The sequence below is a fragment of the Terrapene carolina genome, unplaced genomic scaffold, assembly GCF_002925995.2.
Source record: "Terrapene carolina triunguis isolate 2854851 unplaced genomic scaffold, T_m_triunguis-2.0 Scaffold210, whole genome shotgun sequence".
In the NCBI taxonomy this organism is placed as follows: Eukaryota; Metazoa; Chordata; order Testudines; family Emydidae; genus Terrapene; species Terrapene triunguis.
Window position 1 is genome coordinate 34,405,034 of NW_020664561.1, and position 27,294 is coordinate 34,432,327.

The 27,294-nt window shown below is 41.0% G+C and overlaps 2 protein-coding genes across 2 annotated transcripts in view; one reads left to right on the forward strand and one right to left on the reverse strand.

Moving 5' to 3' along the window:
* Positions 1–10,249, forward strand: part of CNN3 (calponin 3) — a 45,818-nt gene extending 35,569 nt beyond the window's left edge. The window contains exons 2-7 of the mRNA XM_026655423.2: positions 2,754–2,875; positions 3,323–3,389; positions 5,145–5,282; positions 6,455–6,571; positions 8,354–8,500; positions 9,134–10,249. Coding sequence (XP_026511208.1) covers positions 2,754–2,875; positions 3,323–3,389; positions 5,145–5,282; positions 6,455–6,571; positions 8,354–8,500; positions 9,134–9,481 — 939 coding nt within the window. The 3' untranslated portion in view covers positions 9,482–10,249. The remainder of the gene's footprint in view (positions 1–2,753; positions 2,876–3,322; positions 3,390–5,144; positions 5,283–6,454; positions 6,572–8,353; positions 8,501–9,133) is intronic.
* A 9,829-nt stretch (positions 10,250–20,078) lies between these two features.
* The window catches only part of SLC44A3 (solute carrier family 44 member 3), a 62,167-nt gene continuing 54,951 nt past the window's right edge, over positions 20,079–27,294 (reverse strand). The window contains exons 13-15 of the mRNA XM_026655678.1: positions 22,760–22,897; positions 21,932–22,168; positions 20,079–20,316 (exon numbers count right to left, since the gene is read on the reverse strand). Coding sequence (XP_026511463.1) covers positions 20,188–20,316; positions 21,932–22,168; positions 22,760–22,897 — 504 coding nt within the window. The 3' untranslated portion in view covers positions 20,079–20,187. The remainder of the gene's footprint in view (positions 20,317–21,931; positions 22,169–22,759; positions 22,898–27,294) is intronic.

The following is a 27,294-nucleotide window of genomic DNA, read 5'->3' on the forward strand; positions in this document are numbered from 1 at the left end:
CCGAGTGGCCGCGGCGCGGGCGCTGCTTCTCCCCCTCCCTTCCAGGCTCTCAAGCCTGGGAGGGAGAGCAGCGGCGCGCGAAACGGCTGTTTTGCGTGCCGCGGCCGCTCAGGATGTCCCCCTCCCTCCCAGGTTTGAGAGCCTGGGAGGGAGGGGGAGACCCCGAGCCGCCGCGGTGTGCGAAACAGCTGATTCGCGCGCCGCTGCTCCCCCTCCCTCCCAGGCTTGTGAGCCTGGGAGGGAGGGCGAGTAGCGGCGCGCGAGCGGCAGCGGAGGTGAGCTAGGGCGGCCGGGGCACATTTTTAGGGGCGGCATTCTGGCGCCGGCCATGCCGCCCCTAAAAATGTGCCGCCCCAAGCACCAGCTTGTTTTGCTGGTGCCTAGAGCCGGCCCTGACTGTAGTTATGTTCCTGAAAAATGTGACTTTAAGCGAAATGATGTTAAGCGAATCATTTCCCAATAAGAATTAATGTAAACGGGGGGTTAGGTCCAGGGAAATTTTTTTCACCAGACCAAAAACTATATATTATATAGATATACACCGTATACATTTTAAACAAACAATTTAATACAGTTCCCAGCTATGATGATTGTGAAGCTTAGTTGAGGTGGTGAAGTTAGAGGGTGGAAGAGGGAGGGATATTTCCCAGGGAATGCTTTGCTGCTAAATGATGAACTAGCACTTGGCTGAGCCCTCCAGGGTTAACATGTTGTTAATGTAGCCTCTCATCAAGGCAGCACGAACAGGAAGGAGGGGAGACAGCATAACAGCCAGAGACAGATACACACCTTGTGTGTGGGGGAGAGAGAGAGATGCACACTGCCCCTTTAAATCAGCTGACCCAATCTTTAGTCATTGTCTTTTTAAGTGGACCAGGAAGTTGAGACAGCAGCTGCTGCCCCAAGCTCTCTCTGTTTGTGTCCCCTCTGTGCTCTATATGGAGAAGGGGTAAGCGGGGTGCAGAAGCAGGGGGGAGGGGGACACCCTGACATTAGCCCTCCCCTTCCCCCCCCCCCGCACAGCAAGCAGGAGTCTCTGGGAGCAGCTCCAAGGCAGAGGGCAGGAGCAGCACATGGCAGTGGGGGGAGGGACAGCTGACCTGCCCGGCAATTGATAGCCTGCTGGGCGGCTGCAGCATAGGGAACTTAGGGGAGCAGGGGGCTGCGGGTCCACCCTGGTTCCAAGCCCCCACCAGCTAGCTGCAATGGTCTGCTCTTCCTGCAAGCAGTGGACAAAGCAGGCGGCTGCCAAACGACATTAGAAGGGAGCATTGCACAACTTTAAACGAGCATGTTCCCTAATTGATCAGCAACATAACAACGAAACAACGTTAACCGGGACGACTTTAAGTGAGGAATTACTGTCAGGGCTTTGGAGCAGAGCCCGGAGCTGGAGCGGAGCAATTCAAAAATTTGATTGCTCCAAATCCTTGGTTACTGTAATTTATTATGTATGTTCATGGAAGCTGTCACACTTAAGCGTGATCTATACTGACAGTTTAGCTGGCATAGCTATCTTGGTTAGAAATTAAAAAAAAAAAAAAAATCCCCTAAATGATGTAACTGTGATAAGTAGTACATTTGCACTAGAGCATGGCAAAAAAGTTCTCTTAACAGTATAGATTGCTTTGCTTTGTTTGGGGAACCGGTATAAACTATACTGACAAAAGAACTCTTTTGCCTGTATAAGCAGTGTCCCCAGTAGGAGGGTTAAACCCTTTCTAGTGTAGCAGAACCTTAGTAGTAATGAAGGAGTTGTTGGTGTAGATAGAAGGAATGTTTAACTGATCTTCAGTGTGACCTGCAAAGGAAAACAATTGGATTTTTGCCTTTCATGTGATAGTTTTAACTAATTGTTTTTAGTAATAGAAATTCGGGTTCTGCCTGTACTGAAGGCCCCTGGTTACTAGAGAACAAATAAAATGATGACCTCATATGTCAGAGTGAAATATGAGTACTGTATTTGAAAGAGTCAGGAGGATATTTAGTTGGACCATTTAAAACCTTGTTTTTGTTAAGACCTCCTTAACTTCAGAGGGAGGAAGCTTGTGTTATTCTTTGAAGTATGAATCAGCATGCTGACCCTTTAGTTGAATTATGAGGTCTTACAATTCATACCTTCTTAGGCATCTAGACAATCCTCAAGCAAGCCAGGCTTCTTGTTCCTGATATTTAAGGTAAAAGACAAGCAAGAGAACTTTTTTGATGTGGTGGGGAGGAGGCAGCAATTCTACAGTCTTCACAAATCATAGTCAGGAAAGGGCATAAACCCAACTTAATCCTTTCTTGGTTACCTATAAGACACTTTGTATAATGGCCAGAGGTGTCTAATTCATTATCTGAACAATATCTTCAAGGGTGCTGGAACAATTTTTATAGTGGGGGTGCTATGAGCCATTGAACTAAACTGTAAATCCTGTATATAATGGAAACCACTTCAAGTCAGGGAGTGCTGCACCGCCCGCCCACACCCTTAGTTCCAGTTCTTCTTAATACCACAATCATGGTGCAGGATTCAAAAACCCTTGTTCTCATAAGATGAGAACATTTATTCATATGTTGCTATTTCACTTGCTGCTATTGTAGAGCTTGACTAACCAATTTCTACTGCATTGGGAAATTATCAGAACACTGGTATGTCTGAGAAATGTTATAGAATATCCTATTACACAAATTAGCTTTACATTTGGACTAAAATATTTCAGGAGAGAGCACAATGACCTCTCTCTTTAAGTAACTAATTTGTATTACAGATTGCCCTGAAATATGATCCACAGGCAGAAGAAGATCTACGCAACTGGATAGAAGAGGTTACAGGGATGAGCGTTGGTGTAAACTTTCAGTTGGGCTTAAAGGATGGCATAATCCTATGCGAGTAAGAAGTAAATTTTCTTTTTATTTTAGGTAGTTTTGCTCTTTCCAGGTTCTAGAGAGCACTAGCTAAGGACTTCCTTTTGAATATATCACAGTTCTCAATCAGAATACAGTTGCTACCAAGGAAGAGACTGCTTCCACGTCTACTTTCTCTTCCCTGGGCTCAAGAAAGACTAAAAATTGAACCCAGATCACCGACATATGATACTACAGTATGAAACTGGCACATTTGTATGGATTTGTGTATGAATTAAGAGACTTGTCAGATGTCCTCAAGCCTAAGATAGGCCCTTTACATAAATCTAAATCATTTAACCATGACGAGTCATGTTTTGCATCAAGTCACTATGTCTACGGTAGCATGACAATAAAGACTTTTACATAATGCCTGTACAAATAGTGTGAAAATGAGATTCACTATTTACACATTTAATTAATTTTTCCCCAGACTTATAAACAAACTGCAGCCAGGATCAGTGAAGAAAATCAATCAATCAGAACTAAATTGGCATCAGGTAAAAAAAAATCCTACCTCCTTTGTTTCCAGAACTGATGTGAATGTGATATTACTGCCTCTTTACTTAAAACTTTCCAGTGGTTGATTAACTATGTGTATGAAGTCTTAAGCAAATGGGTAGACTGGGTTGTCCTCTAAATGCTACTTCAGTACAAATGTTCAATGGCAGCTTTAATTACTAGCAGAAATTTCAGGTGGTAGACAAATGGGACATATAGTAAGACTACTTCCTTAGGAGGAAAGACTTTTTTTAAATGTCTGTCTTAGTTAAACTTTAACTGGAATTTTCCACCAGCCAAAGCTGCTAGATACCACAGTCTATGCCATATGAAGTTAATAGCCCTGTATGCCATACTGTTCAAGGTTATTGCATGAAATGTCATTCTGCAAAATAGGAATAAATACCACTGAAATCCTTTCATTACACTTTTTTTTTTTTAGCAATGTTGGAATGAAATATTGGTATATAACTCAAAAAAAGATTAAAAAGGCAAAATGCACAAGCAGTAATTGTATCTCTGATATCCAGATTAAAATTAAAATTAGGCTACAAATTTGTTTTTGTACATAGGGATTGGTCTGTCTAGTACACAAGACATGTTATGCTTGGTAGTCCCTTGTAAATGGTCTAGGACTAGTCTAAACTAAACAGCCTTAAGAATAGTTCTTCTGTCATGCCTCTGAAAGAAAAGGCCAAATTTAGTCCTGACTGGGACCTATAGGCACTACCCAAAAACTACTAATAAATAATACCTGAAGTTGGGTTGAATATGTCTCAGTGAGTCAACAGTAAGGTGCACAGTAAAAAACAGGATTTTCACATTTGACAGGTTATTAATGGACCAGTTTAAGTTAGGTTGGACATTAAGTGCCGTCTGAAACAAATCCCATATTCCATAATTTCTACACATTGTAGTTCTTCCTTCAAAAAGGTATTTTATAACATAACTCAATGGAACTAGATTACTGGCACAGAAATTTGACCTTTTGGGGGGGGGGGGGCGTATTTAAACCAGTGGCTCTCAACTTTTCCAGACTACTGTACCCCTCTCATGAGTCTGAATTGTCTTGCGTACCACAAGTTTCACCTTGCTTACAAAATCATACATAGAAATACAAGTGTCATAGAAAACCTATTGCTGAAAAAATTGCTTGCTTTCTCATTTTTACCATACAATTATAAAATAAATCAACTGGAATATAAATATTGTACTTACAATTCGGTGTATAGTATATAGAGCAGTATAAACAAATCATTGTATGGAAGTTTGTAATGACTTTGCTATTACTTTGTATGTAGCTTGTTGTAAAACTAGGCAAATATCTAGATGAGTTGATGTACCCCCTGGAAGACCTCGGCGTACCCCAAGAGATGTGCATATCCCTGGTTGAGAACCACTGATTTAAACAAGAACATCTCTGGGGAAAGCAGATAGATGCTGTGTAGTGCCTTGTTAAAGACATCTGCTAGGGATGTCAGGCACTAGCCACTGTTGGAGACAGCGGCCAGACTAGATAGACCATCAGTCTGATCGGGAATAGCAGTTCTATGTGCAAAACAAAAAATCCAAATGCAGAATGAATGAGTGTTATGCTAAGCTTTACCACTCATTTACTTTGCTCTATGTTGTGTCCCATCTGTATTACATCTTGGCTAAACTCTTCAAGACAGGGAGCTTGTTCCTACTGTAATTTTGAAGCTATAAATATTTTCCAAAATGAAACATTTGCCTTGATGTGTTTTATTTTTCAGTTGGAGAACATTGGGAATTTTATCAAAGCCATCCAAATCTATGGTATGAAGCCACATGATATTTTTGAAGCAAATGATCTTTATGAGAATGGGAACATGACCCAAGTTCAGACTTCACTTGTGGCACTAGCAGGTCTGGTAAGTATTTATCTACACAGAATATACTGTACCACACGGAACTGGTAGAAATCCATGCACTAGCCAGAATCATCTCTTCCACTCATAAGCGTGGAAAACTCGGCAGGCAGGTCCTTCTAGTATGCTCCTCTCTTCCCCCAGGGGTCCTGCAGAAGCCACATTTTGGGTGCCTTGGTGCCTCCCTTGTCAAGGTAGAGGGTAAAAGGATTGTGGGTAAGAGAGGGTTGGGGTTATGAAAGTGCTGTCTTTAACAGCATACCCCCCCTCCCCCCCCCGCTTACATGTGACAACCCAGGAAGGAGTTTGACACAGTATTAACTGATGCTAAATCTTCTCCACAACAGCTGTTGAGCAGCCACAGAGTGACTTTGCTAATGGTAGCCTGAAATATATTAAAGCTATGCTTGCAGGGAGCAGAAGCCAAGAGGGTTAGCTGTCAGTACAGGACTACGTTTTCTCTGCGGACTGGGGATGTCCTAGGTATGTGAGGTAGGAAGGCCTTGTACTCAGAACACACACAGCAACCAAACCCCATTCACTAGAGGAGATGAAGTCTGAGAATGTGGAGTTAACCTCAGAATCCTTAATATCTTTAGACACCCCCCCCCCCCCCCCCCCGCCCATGGATTTTTCAGGGTGAAGACGACCAATGAATCACATGTATTAATCCTTTTGAATTTCAGAAGGCTATATGAATAATTACTAGTGTGGTTGGCTACATAACCAGTAGAAAAAATCCTGCCACTTACCTAATTGTACAGGATGATTATAGTTTAATATTAGAAAATGTTTCTAGCAGTAAAAGATGTACATACTAAATGTAAGACTTAGTCAAGTAATACTTTCTCTTGTCAAGCAAATCTAAAACTTGCTGGCCAATATTTTTAAGAAGTGACTAATGATTTTGGGTGGTGGTTTTTTTAGTTCCCATAGTGACACCTTAAAGGGACTGATTTTCAGAGTACAGATTTGCAGCACTTTCTGAAAATCAGGCCCACATAAGGCATCTTAAGTTTGGGACCCAAAAGTTGAGGCACTCAATTATTAGTCACTTATGAAAAGCTTAGCCTGCTGTCTGTGGATGGGGTGTAATTCCTTCAAGAAGTTCTAATGGCAAGAAGTATGATTTGAAAAGTGAGTGTTCACTTTTTGAATGACTTGTTTTTACTTAGGCAAAAACCAAAGGATTCCATACCACAATTGATCTTGGTGTCAGATATGCAGAAAAACAAGCAAGGAGTTTTGATGCAGGAAAACTAAAAGCTGGCCAAAGTGTAATTGGCCTGCAGGTAAGCATGAGATTAAAGTTTTTTGTGTGTATGGTAAACCAAACTGAGAAACCATCCTCAAATGTAATAGATAATTTGCTGTTTGAAAAAGCAGTTGATTGAAGTGCTATTCACTTAAGGGCTTGCCTATACGAACATTTAGTGCACGGCAAATGTAAATCTACCACACACTAGCCTGCTATGTACGAACTGTCCATGTGGACATTGCCGTTGCAAACTACAAGTTCCCTAGTGCACTTTGTAGTATCCAGCAGCAGACTCGTGTGAGGTAGATTTATACTGCAGCTTGCTGCGTGCTGTTTATGTAGACAAGCCCTAAAATGGGTTGCTGGTTTCTCACCTAGAACAAGTTCTCTTTCTGCTGTTAGTGTGCAGTTTGTTTTCTGTCCTTGTAAACAATTGATAGGATTTCTAAAATTGAGTGATAGTCGGTGAAAGGAGTTTCTTCCTCTACTGTAATCTCTAAATTAGGCTTGGCAGAATTAGGTATTTATCGATAAACGATGATTTCACTGAACACACACATAAGTAGATGAAAAATATTTCCATTCCTCCTCATGAATATGTACAAATGAGCAAAGAAAGAAAAATGCTGCTTGAGATTGAGTCTCACCTTCCTGTTTATAAAAAATGTTGTATTGCCAGCATTAGGAGAGCTGGACCAGGGGTGCTGTTTAGGTACCTTTTAAACTTTTGAATCTCAGCATTAAATAATTATTCACTGACCCCTTTCATCTCCCCCTATGTTGCAACTGTGAAAATTTAAATTGGTAAAATTGGAAAAAAAAAATGCATAACCTATTATTTTAAACAACTGAATATTTAAAACTGATATCAATGCTTAAAAATAAACATTGATCTGTCAAAACTATAAAAAATAGAATTCTGCCAACCCTAAATATAATAGAGATAGGGATAGAGAAGTGGGCTTAATGTTTCTTGTAAAACATCATTTCTCTATCCCAAGAAATAGTGGTTTAGAAGCAAGTTGGAAGCTTGCTGGATACAGTGCTACTTTGAATTTTGAGGGGTCTGTTCTCTCTGTTTTCTGTGCTAATCAATCAGAATAAGACAATAGCCTCAAACATTAATTTGTTGTACCACACAACTGCAAGTACAGCAGAACCTCAGTTACGAACACCTCAGGATTGGAGGTTGTTCCGTCAAAAGTTTACAACTGACTTAATACTGCTTTGAAACTTTACTATGCAGAAGAAAAATGCTGCTTTTAACTATCTTAATTTAAATGAAACAAGCAATTTCCTTGCCTTGTCCAGTTTTTTTTAAACTTTCCCTTTTTTAATAGTTTACCTTTAACACAGTACTGTGTTTGCTTTTTTCTCTGACACTGCCTGATTGCATACTTCCGGTTCCAAATGAGGTGTGTAGTTGGCTGGTCAGTTCTTAACTCAGGTGTTCATAACTCTGAGGTTCTACTGTAATGTGATGTGAATTAGCCTTTCCATTGTAGACCATATGGCTAAAATATGCATTGGTGCACAAAATGAAATTAGGTTTCTCTCTAATCAACACACTGTTGGACACACATACCCCCCTGCATAGCCATTGAAATATGGCATTGGATTACTTGTCATTCTTTGCTCAAGAGAAGCTCAGTATCTGTTTAGAAGTGAACATTAAGGTCAGTGGCTAAGCTGTAACTGCTTTCTCTATGTTAAGGTCCAACCAATGCAATTATTGTTTGTATCTCTGTTCCTGGACTAGGTCTCCTTGAGTTGCTATATCACTTCCCCCCTCACCCTTTTTTGTGTTTTTATAAAGATGGGAACCAACAAGTGTGCCAGCCAGGCAGGTATGACTGCTTATGGGACCAGAAGACATCTCTATGATCCAAAAATGCAAACTGATAAACCATTTGACCAGACAACAATTAGCCTACAGATGGGTACTAACAAAGGGGCCAGTCAGGTAAGCAAGGTTACATGTGATACCGTATTTCAAAATTAGCTATTGTCATGACACTGCAACACTCCAGTGAGCAAGCAGGTAGGTGACAGGCTGAAGGGGTGGATCTGCATCTTGCTAAGGGAGTCTTCAATTGAGACCTGGGGAGGGCACTGTACCAGCAGTACTTCCTTGAGTCTCTTGTGGGCACATGATCTGCTTCCTGCTGAGAAGAACTAGAGGGAACAAAAAACAGTGCCTACAGCAAGCCCCTTTCTCTGGCTGTATTGTCAGAAAAGTAAGGGGAAGCATCATTTCACATACTAGCCAAAACCAAAACGAAAGACAGCTCCCTGGGCAGTATCCTGGTTGAATGTCCACCATCCCTTTTGCAACATCCAAAAGGGGGGCATGCTGGGCTTCTTACGAGGGCCTTCCCCCTAGGAGTTGTAGAGCTATAGCTTAACTTTTTCACTGGTGTGTTTAGTAGATGTTCACTGTTGGTCCTGTAATATTGTATTTTAAATCACTTTTACTGTTCAGCTTGTACAAGTGGATGCTGTACGTACAGAACTCAGTGAAATTCATTGTCAAGATTAACTGAATTTAAGGGTAATCTTACCATAAATTTACTTCATTATTATCCTGTTTCACTAGGCTGGGATGCTGGCACCAGGCACCAGAAGAGATATTTATGACCAGAAGCTCACATTACAGCCAGTGGACAACTCTACTATTTCACTACAAATGGGTACCAACAAAGTGGCTTCCCAGAAGGGAATGAGCGTGTACGGGCTTGGACGACAAGTGTATGACCCCAAATATTGTGCTGCTCCAACAGAACCTGTAATTCATAATGGAAGCCAAGGAACAGGAACTAATGGGTCAGAAATCAGCGATAGTGATTATCAGGCAGAATATCCAGATGACTATCCTAGCGAGTACCAAGATGACTATCAAAGAGATTACCATGGTCAGTACAGTGACCAGGGCATTGATTATTAGATTTGTATCAAAAGCTCAGTATATTAGTCCATTATTTTATTCAGTAAAAACAAAACTAGCCTTGTGGAATTGTTACCCGTCTTCCTACACACTATGCTTAATGTTCCTAAAGAAAGATTGCCTTACATACATTCCTTTTTCCTTTCTCTGCCCTTTCCCCCTTCTAGTTGCCTTTAGTGCTGTAACAGTTGTAGTCTACAGCATAACCAATAACTGCATATGAAGTAAAAAGGAATACTGTGAAAGGGGAGTACTCTTGTACAGCCAATTCTTTTAATAAAGATCTATGCATCTTCACAATCCCCAACTTAAATAGGTATTTACACACAACATCCACCCCTCATTTTACTTATTTAGTACTTACCTAATTTCTGCATGGAATACTGAAAAGACTTCCATGCTTACGTTAAATGCTAAAGTTAAGCTGCAGTATATTAGTAAATAAGTACTTTATTTCTGCAGTATGGTTTGCTTATGTTTAAAGTCAGACAGTAGACAGGATAAATGTGCATTTGTGATTAATTGTGTATTCATTCCATTATCTAAACTGACCAAACTCCTAGAAATAGTTGTCGTACTAAAAAGGGAACTTGTACAAAGTCCTTGAGCCCACAGAAGTCCCATGTTTTGATGGTGCATTTATTTTTGTTTGTGCCATAATATATCCATGTAGAAACGCTTTTTCTTCCTTGAACTGTATTTATTGCCACATTTCTCATCATAAACTGATCCCATTGTATTTTTATAAATATTTTTTTCTTGAAGGTACATGACTTTGATGTCTCATTCATTTGTTACATTACCATTAGTTACCACAGAAATTATTCCCAAATCTTATTCTTGGCTGTGTCAAGGTAATCTAGAACCCCCACAGCTCAGGATATGTGCGAATGGTTCTGAAAAAAAATTCTAGTGTACCTGTGTCAGGCCACAGTATGAAATGTTCTTTTCAACATCAGAGTCCTAGAAAGGGAGGGAATCCCCTGCAGATCGTAACTGGAAGCAGCATACAGAAGAGAATACTCTCTACAATCCCATGAGCTACCCTGGGCCATGGGTGGAGCATCTGTAGGGTTTCACTAGGTGGTCCTCCCTAAGGTTGAGAGCAATATTGTCTGTCTACACATTCTGCAGGGACCTGCTCTGCTTACCCTCTCTCATTCCCCCAGACCCTGTAGGTAAGAAGCAGACCTCAACTTGAAACATGGAGTTTGTACTGACCCCTGTGAGAATAATCTGTGGAGGGGAGAATAGCGGTTTATGACTAAAATGCAATTACAAAATCCAGAATCATACAATTTGGGAATAGGAGGAGTTGCAGAATTACTACAGAGCCTCTGCTTTGGCCTATACCCTTGACATGGCCAGTATGTACATTCATCGTATATCTGCTACTCAGAGGTGGTGCTTCAACTAACACTTAACAGAGTATTAAGTGTAGCATTCAAAAGCTACAAGCATACATGTTTTAGGCAGCTGCCAGCAAACAACAAAAAATAAGGGCGTTCTTTGTGAATGGACTAGAAGGCTGTCTCCCTCTGTGTGGACTACTGAGAAGCAACACTAAGGGTCTGTCTACACTTGAAACACTATAGTGGCATCGCTGTAGCATTTAAGTGTAGACATACCTATGCTGACAGGAAGGCTTCACCTGTTGGTGTAGGTAATCCACCTCTTCCATCAACCTAGCACTGTCTACACTGGGGGTTAGGTTGGCCACAACTGTTGCTCAGGCCTGTGGCTTTTTCAACTCCCGGAGCAAGATAGCTGTAGACCAGGCCTATATTATTTGCCTTCTCTAACCACTTTAGGCTATGGTTAAAAATAGGGCTCCCAGAGATGCTAACAAAGCTGTCCCAACATTAGCAGTGGAAGGGGGACAGGTTAAAAAAACAACTGTAGATGGGGTCCTTGCTGTGAGTACTTAAGGAGTCATGCTAATAGCAAGGCATCCTGAGCTTGTGAAGGGCCCTTCCGTCAGGAAGATAAACAAACTGCCTGTTTGTTACCGAGTTCCTGCTGTTTGCTTTTGATATGGTTTGATAGCAGACATTTTCAGCTGGCCTGTTGACTGTAGCTTAGCTATTTATGTCTAACAAATCATCCTGAAGTAGCTGCCTGAGTCAACAGAATTAAAATAACCATTTCACATATTAAGGGGGGGAAAGGAACTGTCCATCAAACCTGTGAACTATTATTTTTACTGCAGTTAGTCCTGTATAGGAGTTAAATCCCTATTAAGGTAATTAGTCTCAGTGCCCACCTATCATGTTAAACAAAATGCTTAAAAGCAGTATTATGATTACTATGTCAGTTATGCCATATTGATAAGTTTATTTTTTTTTAAATGCAAACTCCAGGAAAGTAGTTTAAACTAATTGTGCTCATTAGGACCACAATCCTGGTCCAACTGTCAATAGTGCAGGATCAGACTCAAATACATATAATTATTTCCCCCCATTATGCAACAGGGACCAAGTTAATTAGCATGAAATGTGCAAATCACTTTCCTCAAACACAAGTTTTCATTTTTCAGTGGTTTAAGGCATCATGACTCTGAATTCAGGGGACAGTCTACACTGAGGCATGAGGAAATACCCACATAATGCTTAAATACACTTCTCTAAATTTCATACCAACTAACTAGTTGGTACATACAGTCACAAATGTCATTACCTGTTTTCTTAAAAGCCCATGCTTTGTGTACAATTGTTTTTCAAATTCATGTACTTTGAAATATACTATAAAATTGATTAATACACTAATCCTGATGTCAGTCACTTAATGCTGTACTGTCATGCTCATGACTTCCACAGGGCAGACCTGTACAGGCCAGACTAGTGCTGTACATCTGAAACATACTCCAGTACCTGCAACATCCCTTCTGATTTTAAAGTTCCTCACTAAGAAGTGAGAGTGCCTGTCAACTGCCAAATTTTATAAAGACCTTTATCCACAGAAAAGGTGCTCTAAGGGCAGTGGCATTGCAGCCTTCACCACAATGTGTTAAAGCTGGTCTTAGATGAGAAGGTATGTTTTTCAAAATAGACCTTCCTTCCCTCTACCCTTCTAGAAAGACATATTGAGTCAAGGCCCTTACTTATCCAGACTCATGGAAATTCCATTTAGACTCATGGGCTTTGCACTGAGGAAAAAGCTACTCTTCAGCAGTAACTAATACCCTCCTAACTTTGTGATTTAATTCTTAATCTGAGTCCATTATGCTTTGTAGACTGATAAAATTAAGGGGATGTTTATTAGTTACTGTAACTTGTTTATCACAATTCTTAAGATAGTCATTTTAGAAGTAGTCTCTCTGAGGAGTTCTTTAGAAGGGAAGCCCAACCCCACTCTAGCAATGTGCAACAGGTTTGGTCCTGCCTCTTAAAGTTGCAGATCAGAGGAATGGAGAGTTAAGACATATCAGAATCAGATTTTACTTTTAACAGCCTGCAAAAAGTGAAACTGACCAACCTAGTTTTACAGCAACATGTAAACAGCATAAATGGTGAAAAATAAGTAAAGGCAACTGAATATAGGCCATCAAAAGACTAAACGCATTAAGTTGGCAGTTGCACCTGACAACATTTGATATTCAAGTGCTCTAAAGTACCTTTTAAAATGATCAATTAGACATTCTTTGAAAGAGATGTAGTTAAACATATTTGGGAAGTGTCTATTTCACACACAAGCTCATGTTCCTATTTAAATGCTTAATTGCAAGAACTGTCCTTCCTTTCCCACTTCTAGCAGATGTAGCAATGTATTAGTAAATATGGAAAGATGACACATACTGCATAAAATAAACCCAAAACTCAAACAATAGGAAACCATTAAAAGATGTATGTGGGAGAACATGGAGATGAAACAATGATGAAAGACTACTGTTAACTTGGTCTGGGAATTAAATGCAATATGGTTTAACTGTCCTCCAACACACTGGAGTGAGAGAAGGTAGCTAGTCAGTAATCCACAAATTTTCTTAATATACCCATGTTTTTCAGGGCAAGGAAAAAACTTTCCTCTGTAATAACACTGTACAAGTTTAAGGGACTATACACATTATTGTAAGACAAGAACTGAAAATCCAGGACTTTCTTTTGAGAAGAAAAGATATGCTGTTAAGTATCCATGGCCATTCAGTATCCTACCCATCAGGTTTCTGAAGTCTTAAGAAGTCAAATTTTTAAAATAGGAATGTGCACAAGGATTCTGAAGACGACCTGAAGACCACCTCTGCATTTCTCGAAAGCTTGTACCTTCTACCAACAGAAGTTGGTCTAGTAAATTACCTACCTTGTCTCTCATACATCCTGCGACCAATATGGCTTCAACACCACTGCAAACAACTATGGAAGATACTGTACTTAAATATCATGTCTCCTTTTCTTTGGCTTTAGGGTCCCTGTACTGCTTTAAATTTATCATTCTAAACTGTACTCCAGTTTCTGACAGAGCATCTTTTAAGTGGGAGGTCCTAAGTTTATTTCTATTTTTAAATTTCTTGTAAAATAAAGTTTTATAAATGATTTCCTACTTCCCTATTGGTGTTTAGAAGTCTTTTCAGCACCAGAGAAACTGATTACATATAAAGTGCTATCAAATGCACAAAACAAACTTACGTGACAGAAAAAAAAAATCCATCAACTTTTAAGTTATAGTCACACTATGGGTTGCTTGCATCTATCATGGCTACTAAATTTTCAGTCAAGGACTATAGAGTGTTAATATCTGGCTGAAAACGTGGGGGATACGGATACGGAAATGCTGACAAATGTTTAAACCTTTTCACATGGCAGGGGGAGGAGGGAGGGAATCCATAGATCTCAATGGAATGGTCTGACCAATTTTTATTAAAAGACAAGAGAATTGCCACGAATTGCCTTTGCTGCCTTTGATATTTCCTTGGTTATTAAACAAACTCTGTCCTCCTCCATCTTTGAGTTTGTTCTTTAGGGCAGCAAAGACAGGAACTTTCTCTTACCTGCAGAAATGTTCCAGCTCATAGACTGAAACCATCTGTACTACCTGTATATCTCTGCTAGAGACATCTGGTCTCCCACTCAATCTTGCCTTCAAACAGGAAGTTAAAGCAGCTCGGGGGGGGGGGGGGGAAGGATTGTGTAGCACTGAGTAAAAATCAGCCATCAGATCTAGATGAATTAAAAACAAAACCTCACTATAATATCCTGATCTTTTGAAATCTTTTCCAATTTCCTCCCAAAAGATAGAGAAATGGACCCATGTATCTCACAAAATGAGAAAATTTTGACCTCATGAAAATTTATGACATCCAGGATCCAAACCCACCCCAGAGCTCAACGAAACTTCAATTGTGCATAAAAAGACATTCCCTGATGCTCTTCGAGGGTTTTATTATTATTTAAACTTTTTGTCTTCTCCTTCAGCATCTCTTCTGGAGGCTCCTCCTCTCCCCCCGAGTCTTCTTAGGACTCCATCCTTTGTCATCTCTTCACTCTCTCCCCATGAGGTAATTTCCTTCACTCCCCAAACTACCACTTCTATGCCAGAAACAACTTCTTCACCCCAATGTCTCAACCTCTGTCCAGTCACGTCTGCCTCTCTACGACATTTCATCCTATGATCTCAGATCAACATCAAGAGCCCAGCTTATTTTCCCCGCTTTGTCGCATACTAAATGTCTGTTCATTTTAATTTACAAACGTTAGTACATCTAGAGGATTTATCCCTCATCTGCCCTGCAGAGAGGAACCAAAGGACTGTTTATAATTTTCCTCCTCACCAAGACCACCCATCCACCTGCACAAAAAACCCTCCCCAAACCAAAAAACAACCGACCGACCTCCCACAAACCCCACGTACCTCGTAGCCATTGTCTTGGCTGAGGGAAACTGGAGATAATTTCCTTCCAGTGGCTTCAATGTTGCTCCTTAATTGGGTGTAGTGGTTATTAAGGGATATTAAATAGTCCAAATGGGAGTGATCTAAAAGAACCTTCTTTACAGTTCTGTGCATCAACTGACCCAGGGACTATTGGCCAATATTTTCCATATAGATGCATACAGAATTACTGCTGGGTCCCATCAGCTGACTTATCAAGCGGGTCTGATACCAAAAGGATAGTTCTTGGACTTTGTCAACTTACTGTTTTCAAGCAGCACCACAAATCTTACAGGAGATTTGTTTATTAATTCAACTTTTATAAAACCTCATAAATACTTTTACATTTTTTTAATAAAATCAGATATGCTGGAAAAATCCATTATTGTACATAAAAAATTAAACAATAATTAAATCTCTAATTTTTTCTTCAGTGCAAGAGGTACAAACCAGGGTTTACACATCTAAAAATTACTTTGTTGCAACATATCTGTAACCTTCACTTTGTTTTGTCTGAATTTCTGCTATTACTGTTTAGCCTGCATGCTTTCAAGGTCAATCTCAAGTTCAAGTCTACAATCAGGAAAAAAAAAAAAGTCAAATACATAGCACTGGCCCTGACATCTTTATAAAATATTTGTAAAATGTGATCTTTCAAGAAAATAAAGGGGGATTGTGCACTCTTGTATCTGTGTATCCAAGATTTTCTTTGGTGGGGGAAAGTAAGGGTACAAAGAACTATTTTGTATTCCTTTTGTGCTTTTCAATAATTTTTGACTAAATTCACCAAAAGTACAAGTAATGAAGACACCAAGCACAGCCATTTATAATCAGAATAATAAACTTAAAACCATGAATTCTAACCCAAGAACTTAGGTTATTTCTCTATACAATAATGCTATGAAAAAAGTGTAAGTGCCTGAAGGGGGAGGGATAGCTCAGTGGTTTGAGCACTGGCCTGCTAAACCCAGGGTTGCGAGTTCAATTCTTGAGGGGGCCACTTAGGGATCTGGGGCAAAATCAGTACTTGGTCCTGCTAGTGAAGGCAGGGGGCTGGACTCAATGACCTTTCAGGATCCCTTCCAGCTCTATGAGATAAGTATATCTCCATATATTATTATTTTATTATTATTAACCTAGCTACATTGCTCAGAGCTGTGAAAAATTTCACACGCTGTGTGTAGTTAGGTTGACCTAACCCCCACTGTAGACGTAGACAGGTCAAAGGATGAATTCTTCCATCAATCTAGGTACCATCTCTTGAGAGGGTGGATTTACTACAGTGACAGAAAACCCCTTTCCATCGCTGTAGTGTTACACTACAATCCTACTGCAGTTGTACCACTGCAGCACTTGTAGCATAGACACACCCTGAGTCTGCAACCTCTTGAAAATAAATCAAGAAATAAAGTCACCAAAATATACTGTTATGAGCTGGATAAAACCTTGTTATGGGATGAGTTAACACTTCTTTAAACTGGTGTCTGAATAAGTCCCTCATTTAAGCCAGCTGTAAGAAACAGTTAAAAGGCCACACCTAAAACAAAGTCTAATAAAGTCTGCCCAGACACTGGCCCCAGGTGGACGGAAGGTTTGCCTCGGTATTGTGATCATGGGTAAGTGAAAGGCAGACAGCACACACAGAAACTGAGAACAGACTGAGGCTATGTCTATGCTATCACTTATGTTGACCAGGGGTGTGAATAAGCCACCCACTGAGCGCCATAAGTTACACCAACCTAAGCCTGGTGTGGACAGCACTATGTCAGCGGGAGAGCTTCTCCTGCCGACACTTGTTGGGGGTGGATTAATTAAGTCGGCGGGAGAGCTCTCTCCTGTTGGCTTAGAGTGGCTCCACTAGAGATCTTACAACAGCGCAGCTGCATCGGTACAGCTGTGCCGCTGTAAGCTCTCTAGGGTAGCTACAGCCTGAGTGAGTGACACAGACAGGCTGAAGAAGCAGATGAAAGCGAGTGGCTCACCCTGGAAGACACGTGGGGAGAGGTTTTTGGGTTGGGTGCAGCAGTGCCGTATTATTGCAGGGCGGCAAATTTGCAGAGGCGGAAGCTCCCCTCCGCGCCCTGCCCCCCTGCTCCAGCTCACCTCCGCCTCCTCTGCAAGCGCGACGCCGCCTCCTGTTTCTCTCCCCTCCCAGCGCTTGCGCCGCGAAACAGCTGTTTCACGGGGCAGGGAGGGAGGGGGAAACGCCGCGCGCTGGGGGAAGAGGCAGGGGCGGGGATTTGGGGAAGGGATCCAATAGGGGAAGGGAGGGGGCGGAGTTGGGGCAGGGACTTTGGGGAGGGGGTTGGAATGGGGGTGGGAAAAGGGCGGAGTCGGGGCAGGGCCAGGGCGGCAATTATTTCCCGGCCTAGGGGCAGCAAAATTATTAATCTGCCACTGGGGTGCAGACTGAAAAGACTGCTGTTAGCAAAAGAAGCTGTTTCCTGCTATTTGATTGCCTACGTGTTCAGAAAGACAGAACTTTGTACATTCGTTGTAAATAACCAAAATTGCATCAAAGAAACACTTGACTTTCACCAATTTCTACTCCCACCTGAACACTCACCAGCTCCCAAACTTTGACTAGCCACTTGGGTCAAAAAGGGGCAACAATACCGACTTCATTTTTGTGCATGACACAATTTAGCAGGACATGGAATGGCTGCTGCTGCAGACCATTTATCAGCCAACCCTGGGCTTTACTGAGAATGATATTTTGAGCCTGGGTGACAATCATGCTGAGTTCTAAACACACTGAGTCAGATTCTCAGCTGATGTAAATTGTCATAGCTCCATTAAAGTCAACTGGCAACCTTTTTCTCTGAGAGCTTGTCGTCTTCACAGCAACACAACTCGAGTTTGTACACTCAAAAAACTGCATCTGAGCTAGCCTACCTCAAGTGAGAGCAACCACACTACCAAAAAAACTATGGAGTTACACAGAGTGATTGGATTAGCAGTACAGAGTAATTGGGTTAACAGAGTGATTGGATTAGCTGCTAAAGACTTGTAACTCAAGCTGTTACATCCCCACAGCATTAGGAGCTTGAGCTTCAGCATCACTTGAGTTTCAAACTATCCCATCCCTCCCCGGCCCAAACAGGCTTGAGCATAAAACACCATTTAAGGCTAATGTCTACACCACAAAGTTAAGTCGCTGTAATTAAACAGCTGTTGCATGTCCACACTATGCTCCTTGTGTGGGCGGCGTATATCCACAGTAGCAGCTCTTGCATTGACACAGAGAGCAGTGCACTGTGGGTAGCTATCCCACTGTGCATCTGGCCGCAGGGTGTTTTGGAAAGGGTTTGCAATGCCTCATGGGGGCAGGTTTAATGTCACATGATGCAAGTTTCTCAATCCCATCATTCCATGGGCATCCTACTAGGTTTCCAGCTGCTTTTCAACTGCCCTGGTCACCTGTGAGCCAGCCATGTGTGGCAGAAAGCATGGATCCTCTACTGCTCTTCAGTATTGTACTGGCATTATAAACACAAGGCTATAAGAGGAGCTCAAGGGGGGGGGGAGCTATTCACCAACACTCTGACCCCAGCCTCCTCCTTGCAGAAGCGGCATGTCTGCGGCTCCGCATCAGAGGTGACTATTTGCCTCCCTTGCCTTCTGCTATGCCTGCCGCAACTCTCTGAACTGCTGTACGTCCCTATCGTAGCCCTTCTCCTCCAGGCATCAAGCATTCTGAGGCTGGAGCGGAGCTGCACCTGCACAGCCTCCTATCCCCACAGATCCAGGAGATCCACCACCTCCCGGGTACTCAAGGCAGGGTACTGCGTGGAGCCAGCATGCTCAGCTGGGCACTTGCTACGTGAGATCTCCACCCTGAGCAAACAGGAAGAGCAAGTTCAAAACTTCCCCGGGCTTTAACAGGTGAGGGGTGTTCACTTGTATACCAGGCTGCAGGGCAGGGGAGTTCAAAATGGTAACCAGAACTGTCACGGTGGGCATTGTGGGATACCTCCTGGAGGCCACTTAGGGCGATGTAAGCAACGCAGTGTTTACACTGACACTGCGTCACTCTAACTACGTTGCCCTAAGCTCTATTCCTCTCATCAAGGTGGTTTTATTATGTCAGCGTAGCAGGCGAGTTAAAGCGGCCAGAGGAGCATTGCAGTGTGTACACCTCTAGTTAGGTCGACATAAGCTGCTTTATGTTGACAAAACTATGTAGTGTAGACATGGCCTAACTCAAGCTAGAGATTTGTGAGTGTGGATGAGAGTCTAGGGGTAACACTGAAATTATAACTTGAGTTAATTGTGCTTGAAGACACACCCTTAGTCTTTAAGTCTGAAACTGCATCTTGAGGGGGCATCTCCCTTCTTTCACCTCATAATTTTTAAACAGTGTAAAGCACAATCAAACAAAAATATCAGCTTAAAACATGTGCCAGATTCTCCACCACATCTGAGCACTGCTCAGTGCATGGGAGCAGGAAATCTATACCAATCCCAGTGTGAATTAGAACAACCTAGCACTACAGTAATTTATACTTAAGGCCTTTTGAGCCTTTATGCCAATGGAGGATCAATGTGGCTGTGAGGAATCCTGCCACATGCTCTTTCTGCGCCTCTTCATCCCTCTCTATGCTGGGGATGGGAAGGGTGGTTGGCACAAAAGCCAGCTCTGCCTGCTTTATACCAGCAGAGTTCACTGCTGGCCATTCATGGCCACAATCTGGCCCTGAGCTTCCAGTGTCAGTAACAACGATTAGTATGAAGGGATGAAAGCCCTGGGGCTCAACAATTTGGCTGCTGCAAGAAATCATAAAGTAGAAAATAAATATTTACAGTCTATCCCCATTCTTGTAGTACACCTGGGAGACAACATGTTATTTGATGTCCTCATCACATCGTCTTTGTTCCCGTCTCACCATAGGCTGTAGTTCTGTACCATCTTCATTGTTTTGCTTTCTGTTTTTCTCCCACTCTGTTAGCTTGGTGCTGTGATTCACAAAACTCTACAAAGCAGAAATAAAGGACAAGGTCATCCAGAAATTTAAACTGTTATATAAATCAACAACCTGGTGAAACACTGAAAAGGAGGACAATTAGCATGGAGTGTTAAACCCTTAAACTAACTAGTTCCCAAGTGGATGACACTGGAAACTGGCTATGTCTAGTGGGATGTTTACAGCTGTTGAGGAGAGGGCAGTCTCTCTACAACCTCCCTTACTGGAAAGCTTCATTTCCCTCTGGCCCCAAGGGCATGGCAAGTTGCACAGAGAGTTAAGGCAAGAGTTGGAGAGTCTGGCAGTAGGGATTAGGAAAGAACGTAGACAGCAGTGCAGTGCAGACAGGGAGTGGCTATAAATTGCCTTCTTGAGGCAAAAATTAAAGTTAGACACATTCTGGCATTTGGCAAATAGTTTGTGGTTGACAGAAGGAGAAGTCTCTCATTTGAAGAAGGAAAAGTTTGGAGGGCAAGACTCCAAAAGGTTCCACACTCAGGAATATATCGCTATTCATGACAGAACGTAAACACATGCATAGCCTTAAGCATGTGGTTAAATGCTGTCCTGAATCGGAGTGAAAAACCAAATAACTGTCTTCTTTTGGCCAAAGGGTTAAATTCATTTATAGGAAGTTTGGGTGTTTAAAAAAAAAAAAAAGAATTCTGTGAATATTACAAGGAAAGTAACAACTACTATTTCAAATCAGATATTATGGCATTTTTTCTGATGAAATCCATCAAGAGCATCCATCCTGTATGGGTTATTCTGGCTGCTAAATTTATTTTTCATGGACCAGTAACACTGTCTTTGTCACATGGCATGTGAGGAAAAATGCAGACCTGGTCAGAAAGCAGCATGAAAGGAAAGAACATCTGTCTCTTTAACCTTCCTCTCCATATGAAAGAAAAGGTGTATGTACATTTAAACATTCCACATGCCTTTGTAACTAAAGAACTTTTTACCATCACTATCTACTGAACATTTATTTAAACTAAAACTGTCTTCCTAATTCTTCGAATGATTCTCCATCATGTAACATCAACAGTCTGGCACAGGAATTCCCATGGTACAGATAACAAACAGCCCAGTGGAAAGAGACTGATTAAGTTTGCCAGACAAGGATGAGGCTTGTTCAAAATTGTAGTCTTCAGGGCTTACCATAGCTACCTGAACAACTGCTGAAAACTAGAGGGAACATTTCTGGATGCAAGTTAAGATACATTACATCTACATTTCTAGTTTTAGGTCTTCATGATGTAGATGGGGACTCTACATACTGGGTCACCTATTAATTTGTTAAGCACCAATAATGTATTTAACCTATGAAAAACACAAACGAAGATGGTCTTTATCCAGAGAGGCTGGGTTTAAAAGACTAAAGCAGATGCACTGGGAGACGCAATGGGAGGTGTTAACTTTATTATATAATTTGTATCCTTTAGTCCACATCTTCTAAGGAGCTGAAGAAGGCATTTATTGTGGGTTAGTTTTTATGGGTGTGGGGGAGGAGGGGAGAGCGAATCCTAGGCACTAGAACACCACTTCATCAATACACTATTAAAACGTATTACTGAATTTATCTGCCTGCTAATGTGTCTACATTACTGTCACAAGAGTTTACCAGTAATTCTTGATCCATGAAGTATGGCCTCTCTGGAGATCCATCATTTGTTTCCATATCAATAGCAAAACAAAAGAACAGGGCATCCATGACCACTTCGAAAACCGACAAAAAGCTGTGGGCTACCAAGCAGGCAAAAAGTGCAACTAGCAACAGAGGAACTACCCAGACGTGGAACTCACGATGGTAGTTAAATGCCATTAACCCTCCAAAGACTGTGAAACAGACAACAAACACCTGTATAAAGGGGGGAAAAGGAAGCAGCTATATTACAATATGCACCAAAGCTATGGCAAATATTGTATTGGCTAATCATTTAAAGACAATTTATTTCATAAAGGGGAGAGAAGGCTTGAGATCAATCAATTTGAAACCATCTAGCTGTTCACACAGGACACATGTGGATACACAGATTTATTATCATTGTTATTCTTGTCCTCCCATCCATATGTTTGTTATACCCACTTGTCATGCCTTGTCTTAAATTAGACTAAGTTCTAGGGGCATTAACTCTCTCTTACTATGCGTTTGTACAGCATTTAGTGCAGTGAGGCCTCTGGGTGCTTCTGTAATACTAATGAAGTAAATATAATAAGCAGTGAACTAAGTTCCTCCAACAAAAATGCAAGAACCTGATTCTCCTCTCACCAAGCCCATTTTACATCAGTATAACTCCATGACTTCAACAGAGTCATCCTCCTGATTTACTTAGTGTGTGTGAAAAGAGAATCAGTCCCTAATCTTTGTCTTCATTACTACAGGATTGGGCCTATAGTTAGTCTATAATTAGGAGTTTATGCATGGACTTTGTAAATTACAGTCTCTTACCTTTCCTAGAAAAATGATGAAGTCTCCAAAGCAATTAATGAACGCTATATTAGCAGAATTCTTTGCTAAAATAAAGAGAGCATCCTTTGCTGAGGTACAAAAATTTGTCCCATTGATGGCCGTTGTGGTGTATACATGCTGAAATGAGAGAATAAAAAGGTGATGTGACTGCAAAAAAAGGGAGAAATATTTTAATCTGGAATTTACTATGGGAAAAGGAAAGCCCTAAAATATCTTTGGAAATACTGATGTTGTGCTTGCACATACAGGAGTTATTTTGCATAGCCTTGCAGTTTAATTTCAAGCAAGTATAATAACTATGCCTGTAACTTCAAACTGACTTTTCACATAACTTCTGCGCTGGGTAAAAAAGGACAAAAGTAAAATTTGTATTTCTGAAACTACCTCTTTCCAATTTTGGAACGTTGCAGAGCCACACCTTTGGTAATGAATAACTAATATGACATGTAAACTACAATGAAACTCGTATCTGGACATATGCCATGCTGGCCACCTTTTCTATGTATATGCCAGCTAGAGTGTTGTGTTTGGTAAATTGTACAAATGAAACAAAAAGTAACACTTGTTATTAACTTTTCACATTTAAAAATCAATGATTAAACAAGTTTTATATGTGATCCTTTCACTTACTATTGAGCCTTTGAATTTTCATGGACACATAACCATAAAAAAACTGCTTCACAGAAAGACAAAAGAATAATAAAAAAGAGTGACAGGGAGTGTCGGGACTAGATCAGTTGGTCTTATGTGAGGAAAACATATGTTGATTTCAGTGGAAATTGCGGGCACTCAGGATTTTCAAGTAGGTACCAAGAATTTTGCAAGATTTTAGTATTATTTGTCTTCAGGTGGAGTTTTGCAAAGGCAGACTGGAGGATAGCCTTATCATCTATTTCTATAGGATTCTTCTAGCATCTTTTCAAAATAGCTTATATCAACATAATGGATAGAAATCATCAATGAGGAGTTGAATTAGTATCTGAATAAGGAGCAGGAAAAATGTCACTTGATATATAAAACATAGTTATGCTATACTAGTTTTTGAGAAAAGAAGCCAGATTATACAGTATTAAAACATTAGTTAAGTTTGGCATGCTCACAAAGACTAATAGCATGCAAGAGTTTTTGTGCAAAAGGAATTTGATGGCCCCACCGTTTATTTAGGGATTAGAATACCTTCTGCTTTGTTTGGGAGTGAAAAACATTCTCAGCATCTGCAGAAGGAAATATTTCTTTCTGGATTTCTGGTCCAACTTTCCACTTTTTCTTATTATAAATCATAATACAGAACTGCCCAGCATAGCTTCTATCTACTTTACCTATTCCTACAATGCCCAGTTATGTTCCATAACTTGATAACTAACATCTAGGCACCAAGTCCTGGTATAATATAAACTGATATGACTGTACCTTACAGTATTTTAAAAAGGGAATTCATAAAAGCAAATTAAGACTTTTGGTATAAATGTAGTAGCAGAATATTCATTTTATCTGATGAGACAAGGGAAATAATTTCAGTTCCTAAATCAGTGAAACTACACAGTGGGGACATGTAAGCAATGATGCTCTTTCACTGGGAAATTATTATATAGCATCAAATGTGTTCCAAGTGCTTCCACAGAGCTCAAAATAATTAATGTCAAGACTGATTTCTACAGCACTATGCAATACATACATAAGACAGCGGAATGGACACAGAATGTAGAATGTTTGCATGAATATCTGCTTGTTCATATTATTTAAAATAAGCAGGTTAGAAAAACAGACTCCTGTACTAGACAGTTTCATTTCTACTCAAGCTGCTTTTCCTTGCCAGTACCGTAACAATGTCTGTGCAGGGTATAAAAATATTAGCTAAAGTATCTGTTAATAATAATCATTAGTAATACTATGGGCATAGCATGTCTTCCATCTGAAGATCTCAATGCACTTTACAAACTTTGATGGATTTATTTAACACTCTGTGACACTATTTGCCTTCAGTATCCTAAGCGTAAAGGCTATGTACCTAATCCTGCTCCATTGAAGTGGATGTGAGTTTTGCCATTAACTTCAATGAAAACAGGACTGGACCCTATTTATATAATTGGCACAGTCTCTTCTCTTGAATATTAAAAGAATACCATGCACTTTTGTACAAACACTATTTCCATCCTTCAAAAGACAAAAAAGCACTTGTCAGCTATGTTGGGATGTGAATACCACCTGCATGATGATTTGTGGTACTACAAGCAAACAAAGCAGAAACAGAAGCAGCAGCAGCAGCATTTAGTCAACGCTTTGAAATTTCAAACCATATAAACTTTAACTAAATCACCACAACAACCAGCAAGGCAGACAGGTAAGTAATAATGCAATATTACAGGAGTAAAAAGAGGCACAAAGTGATTGAGTGAGTTGACCAAGGTCACAAAAGCAGTCAGTGACTGAGGCAGGATTAGAACTCAGGAGTTCCTGGCTTTCACAGTGCAAGCTAAATCTCCTAAACCAAGCCATCTCCATGCTTTGAACAAATTTACAGGTACAAGATAAAATGTATGGTTTAGAGAGCAATTCCATACACTTTAATTACATTTTACTAGTTTATTATACAAACAATGAAATAACACACTGGCCCCACCCATATAAAACCTCAGTCTCACAGTTCAGGTCTCTATGGTCCTAATCCATTAAACCACTTATGTACCTGCCTAATTTTAAGCATATGAACAGGCCTACTGAAATAAACAGGACTACTTGCATGCTTGACATTAAGCACATTACTGGAGGGTTTTGTTGGATGGTTAGCCACTGTGAAGAACTGGGGCTATTATGCCTGTACAATTTAAGAGTTCTGGTTGGTATTGTAAAGTTCATTTAGGAAAAACTGCTGTATCACAAGTGTCTATATCAGGGGTCTCCAAACTTTATGAGACGAGGGCCATATTAGATTTTTGAAGGGGCTTCGCAGGCCGAAGCGACTGTGAAAGAAATTAAATATATGCGAAATCGTTAAAAAAACAACACTATTCTACTGTGTCAGTGTTGCATTAAATTCTAAATCAGGTATAAAAGTTAATCGTTGCAGGTACTGTGAAATCACACAAAATATTTGTCAATACATTAAAAATCATTTCACATTTTTTTTTATTTTATTTCTAAAAACTCACACATTTGTATCATACAAATACTGTTTGGTTCTATTAGTGATGTAGTTAAAATTTAACCATTATTAAATTGTTAATTTCCATCTTCTTTACTCCATTTATTGGAGATGTAATTAAGCATCTGGCTTGTATTTTTACTCCTAAGGCAGGGGTCCGTGCCTGCTCGGCTGCAGCAATGACTCTCCCCTAAGTTGGCTCCCCTTTTGGGGGGGACACTGGCTCCCGGGGGCCCTCACCCCTTTGCACAGCTCAGCTCAGCTGCTGCCCCATGTGAGCTGCTGCCGGCGGCCCCTCCCCCTGCCTGCTCATGCCTACTCAGCTGTTTGCTTCTCCCCTGTTGGTTGGAGGGCCGGACAAATAGAAGCCCTGGGCCAGATCCGGCCTACGGGCCGTAGTTTGGAGACCCCTGGTTTATATGTATGTGGATCCACCACTGCTGGGAGGTACACACCAGACTGATACATTGGGGGTGCTTAGGACTCAGTGACCCTAGTCAGGTACAATGAGTGAGCTGCATCTTTACAAAACCAGTTTTGGCTCAATCCCCTGAAGAATGGAAGAACTAAGGAAGGAAGGAGCAGTAGAAAGTTACCTAAAAGGTAGAACAAAGGAAGCCAGCAGGGTTTAAAAAGCAAGCCACACAGGAATATGAGAGCCAGACAGGAGGAAGAAGCAAGAGGGAGGAGAGAGCAAGTTCACCCAGGATGTAGCAGCCTCATGGGGCAAGGTGCCCTGACCACTTTCCTAAGCCCAGATGGCCCCAAGGCCTCTGAAAACCCCTGGGACTCTGACCCCAGCCCAAAAGAATGCCCTGGAGTGATGAGGAAACTGAGACAGAGATGTGAATTTAGTGTTTATTATTTTGTATGAGCTACACAATAGTGTTTTACATGATCACGTATAAAAGAGAATAAACGTGTTAGACGTGCAGATTCTGTGGGCATGTTAACTGCTTCACAAGCGCTGCATTCACCTTAGAGAGTTAAACTATAAACCAGAAACTTAACCCTTGGGGTGGAGTTCTTGGAGAGGGTGTGTTTAACTACAAGGTAGCTTGAGGGGTCACCACTGCACCCAGAGGGATTAGGCAGCTGGACCACAAGTTCCAGATCGCAAGGGGGTGCCAGATGGAAGGTCTGAGCCCTGAAAATGTGCCTAGGGACCCAGAAATGGCTGGACTCCATTCATACACCAGGAGTTTAAAACACACAGGAATCTAGAGCGAAAGAGGCTTGGATTTCCCTCACAATAGTACTAGTGAGTGGCTGAAAAGGGGTACTTGCTAGGATCTGCAACAATCACTCGCAACCAACACAGACAGACAGACAGACAGACAGACAATAGCTAAATCAGTGTCCCCAAACTGAG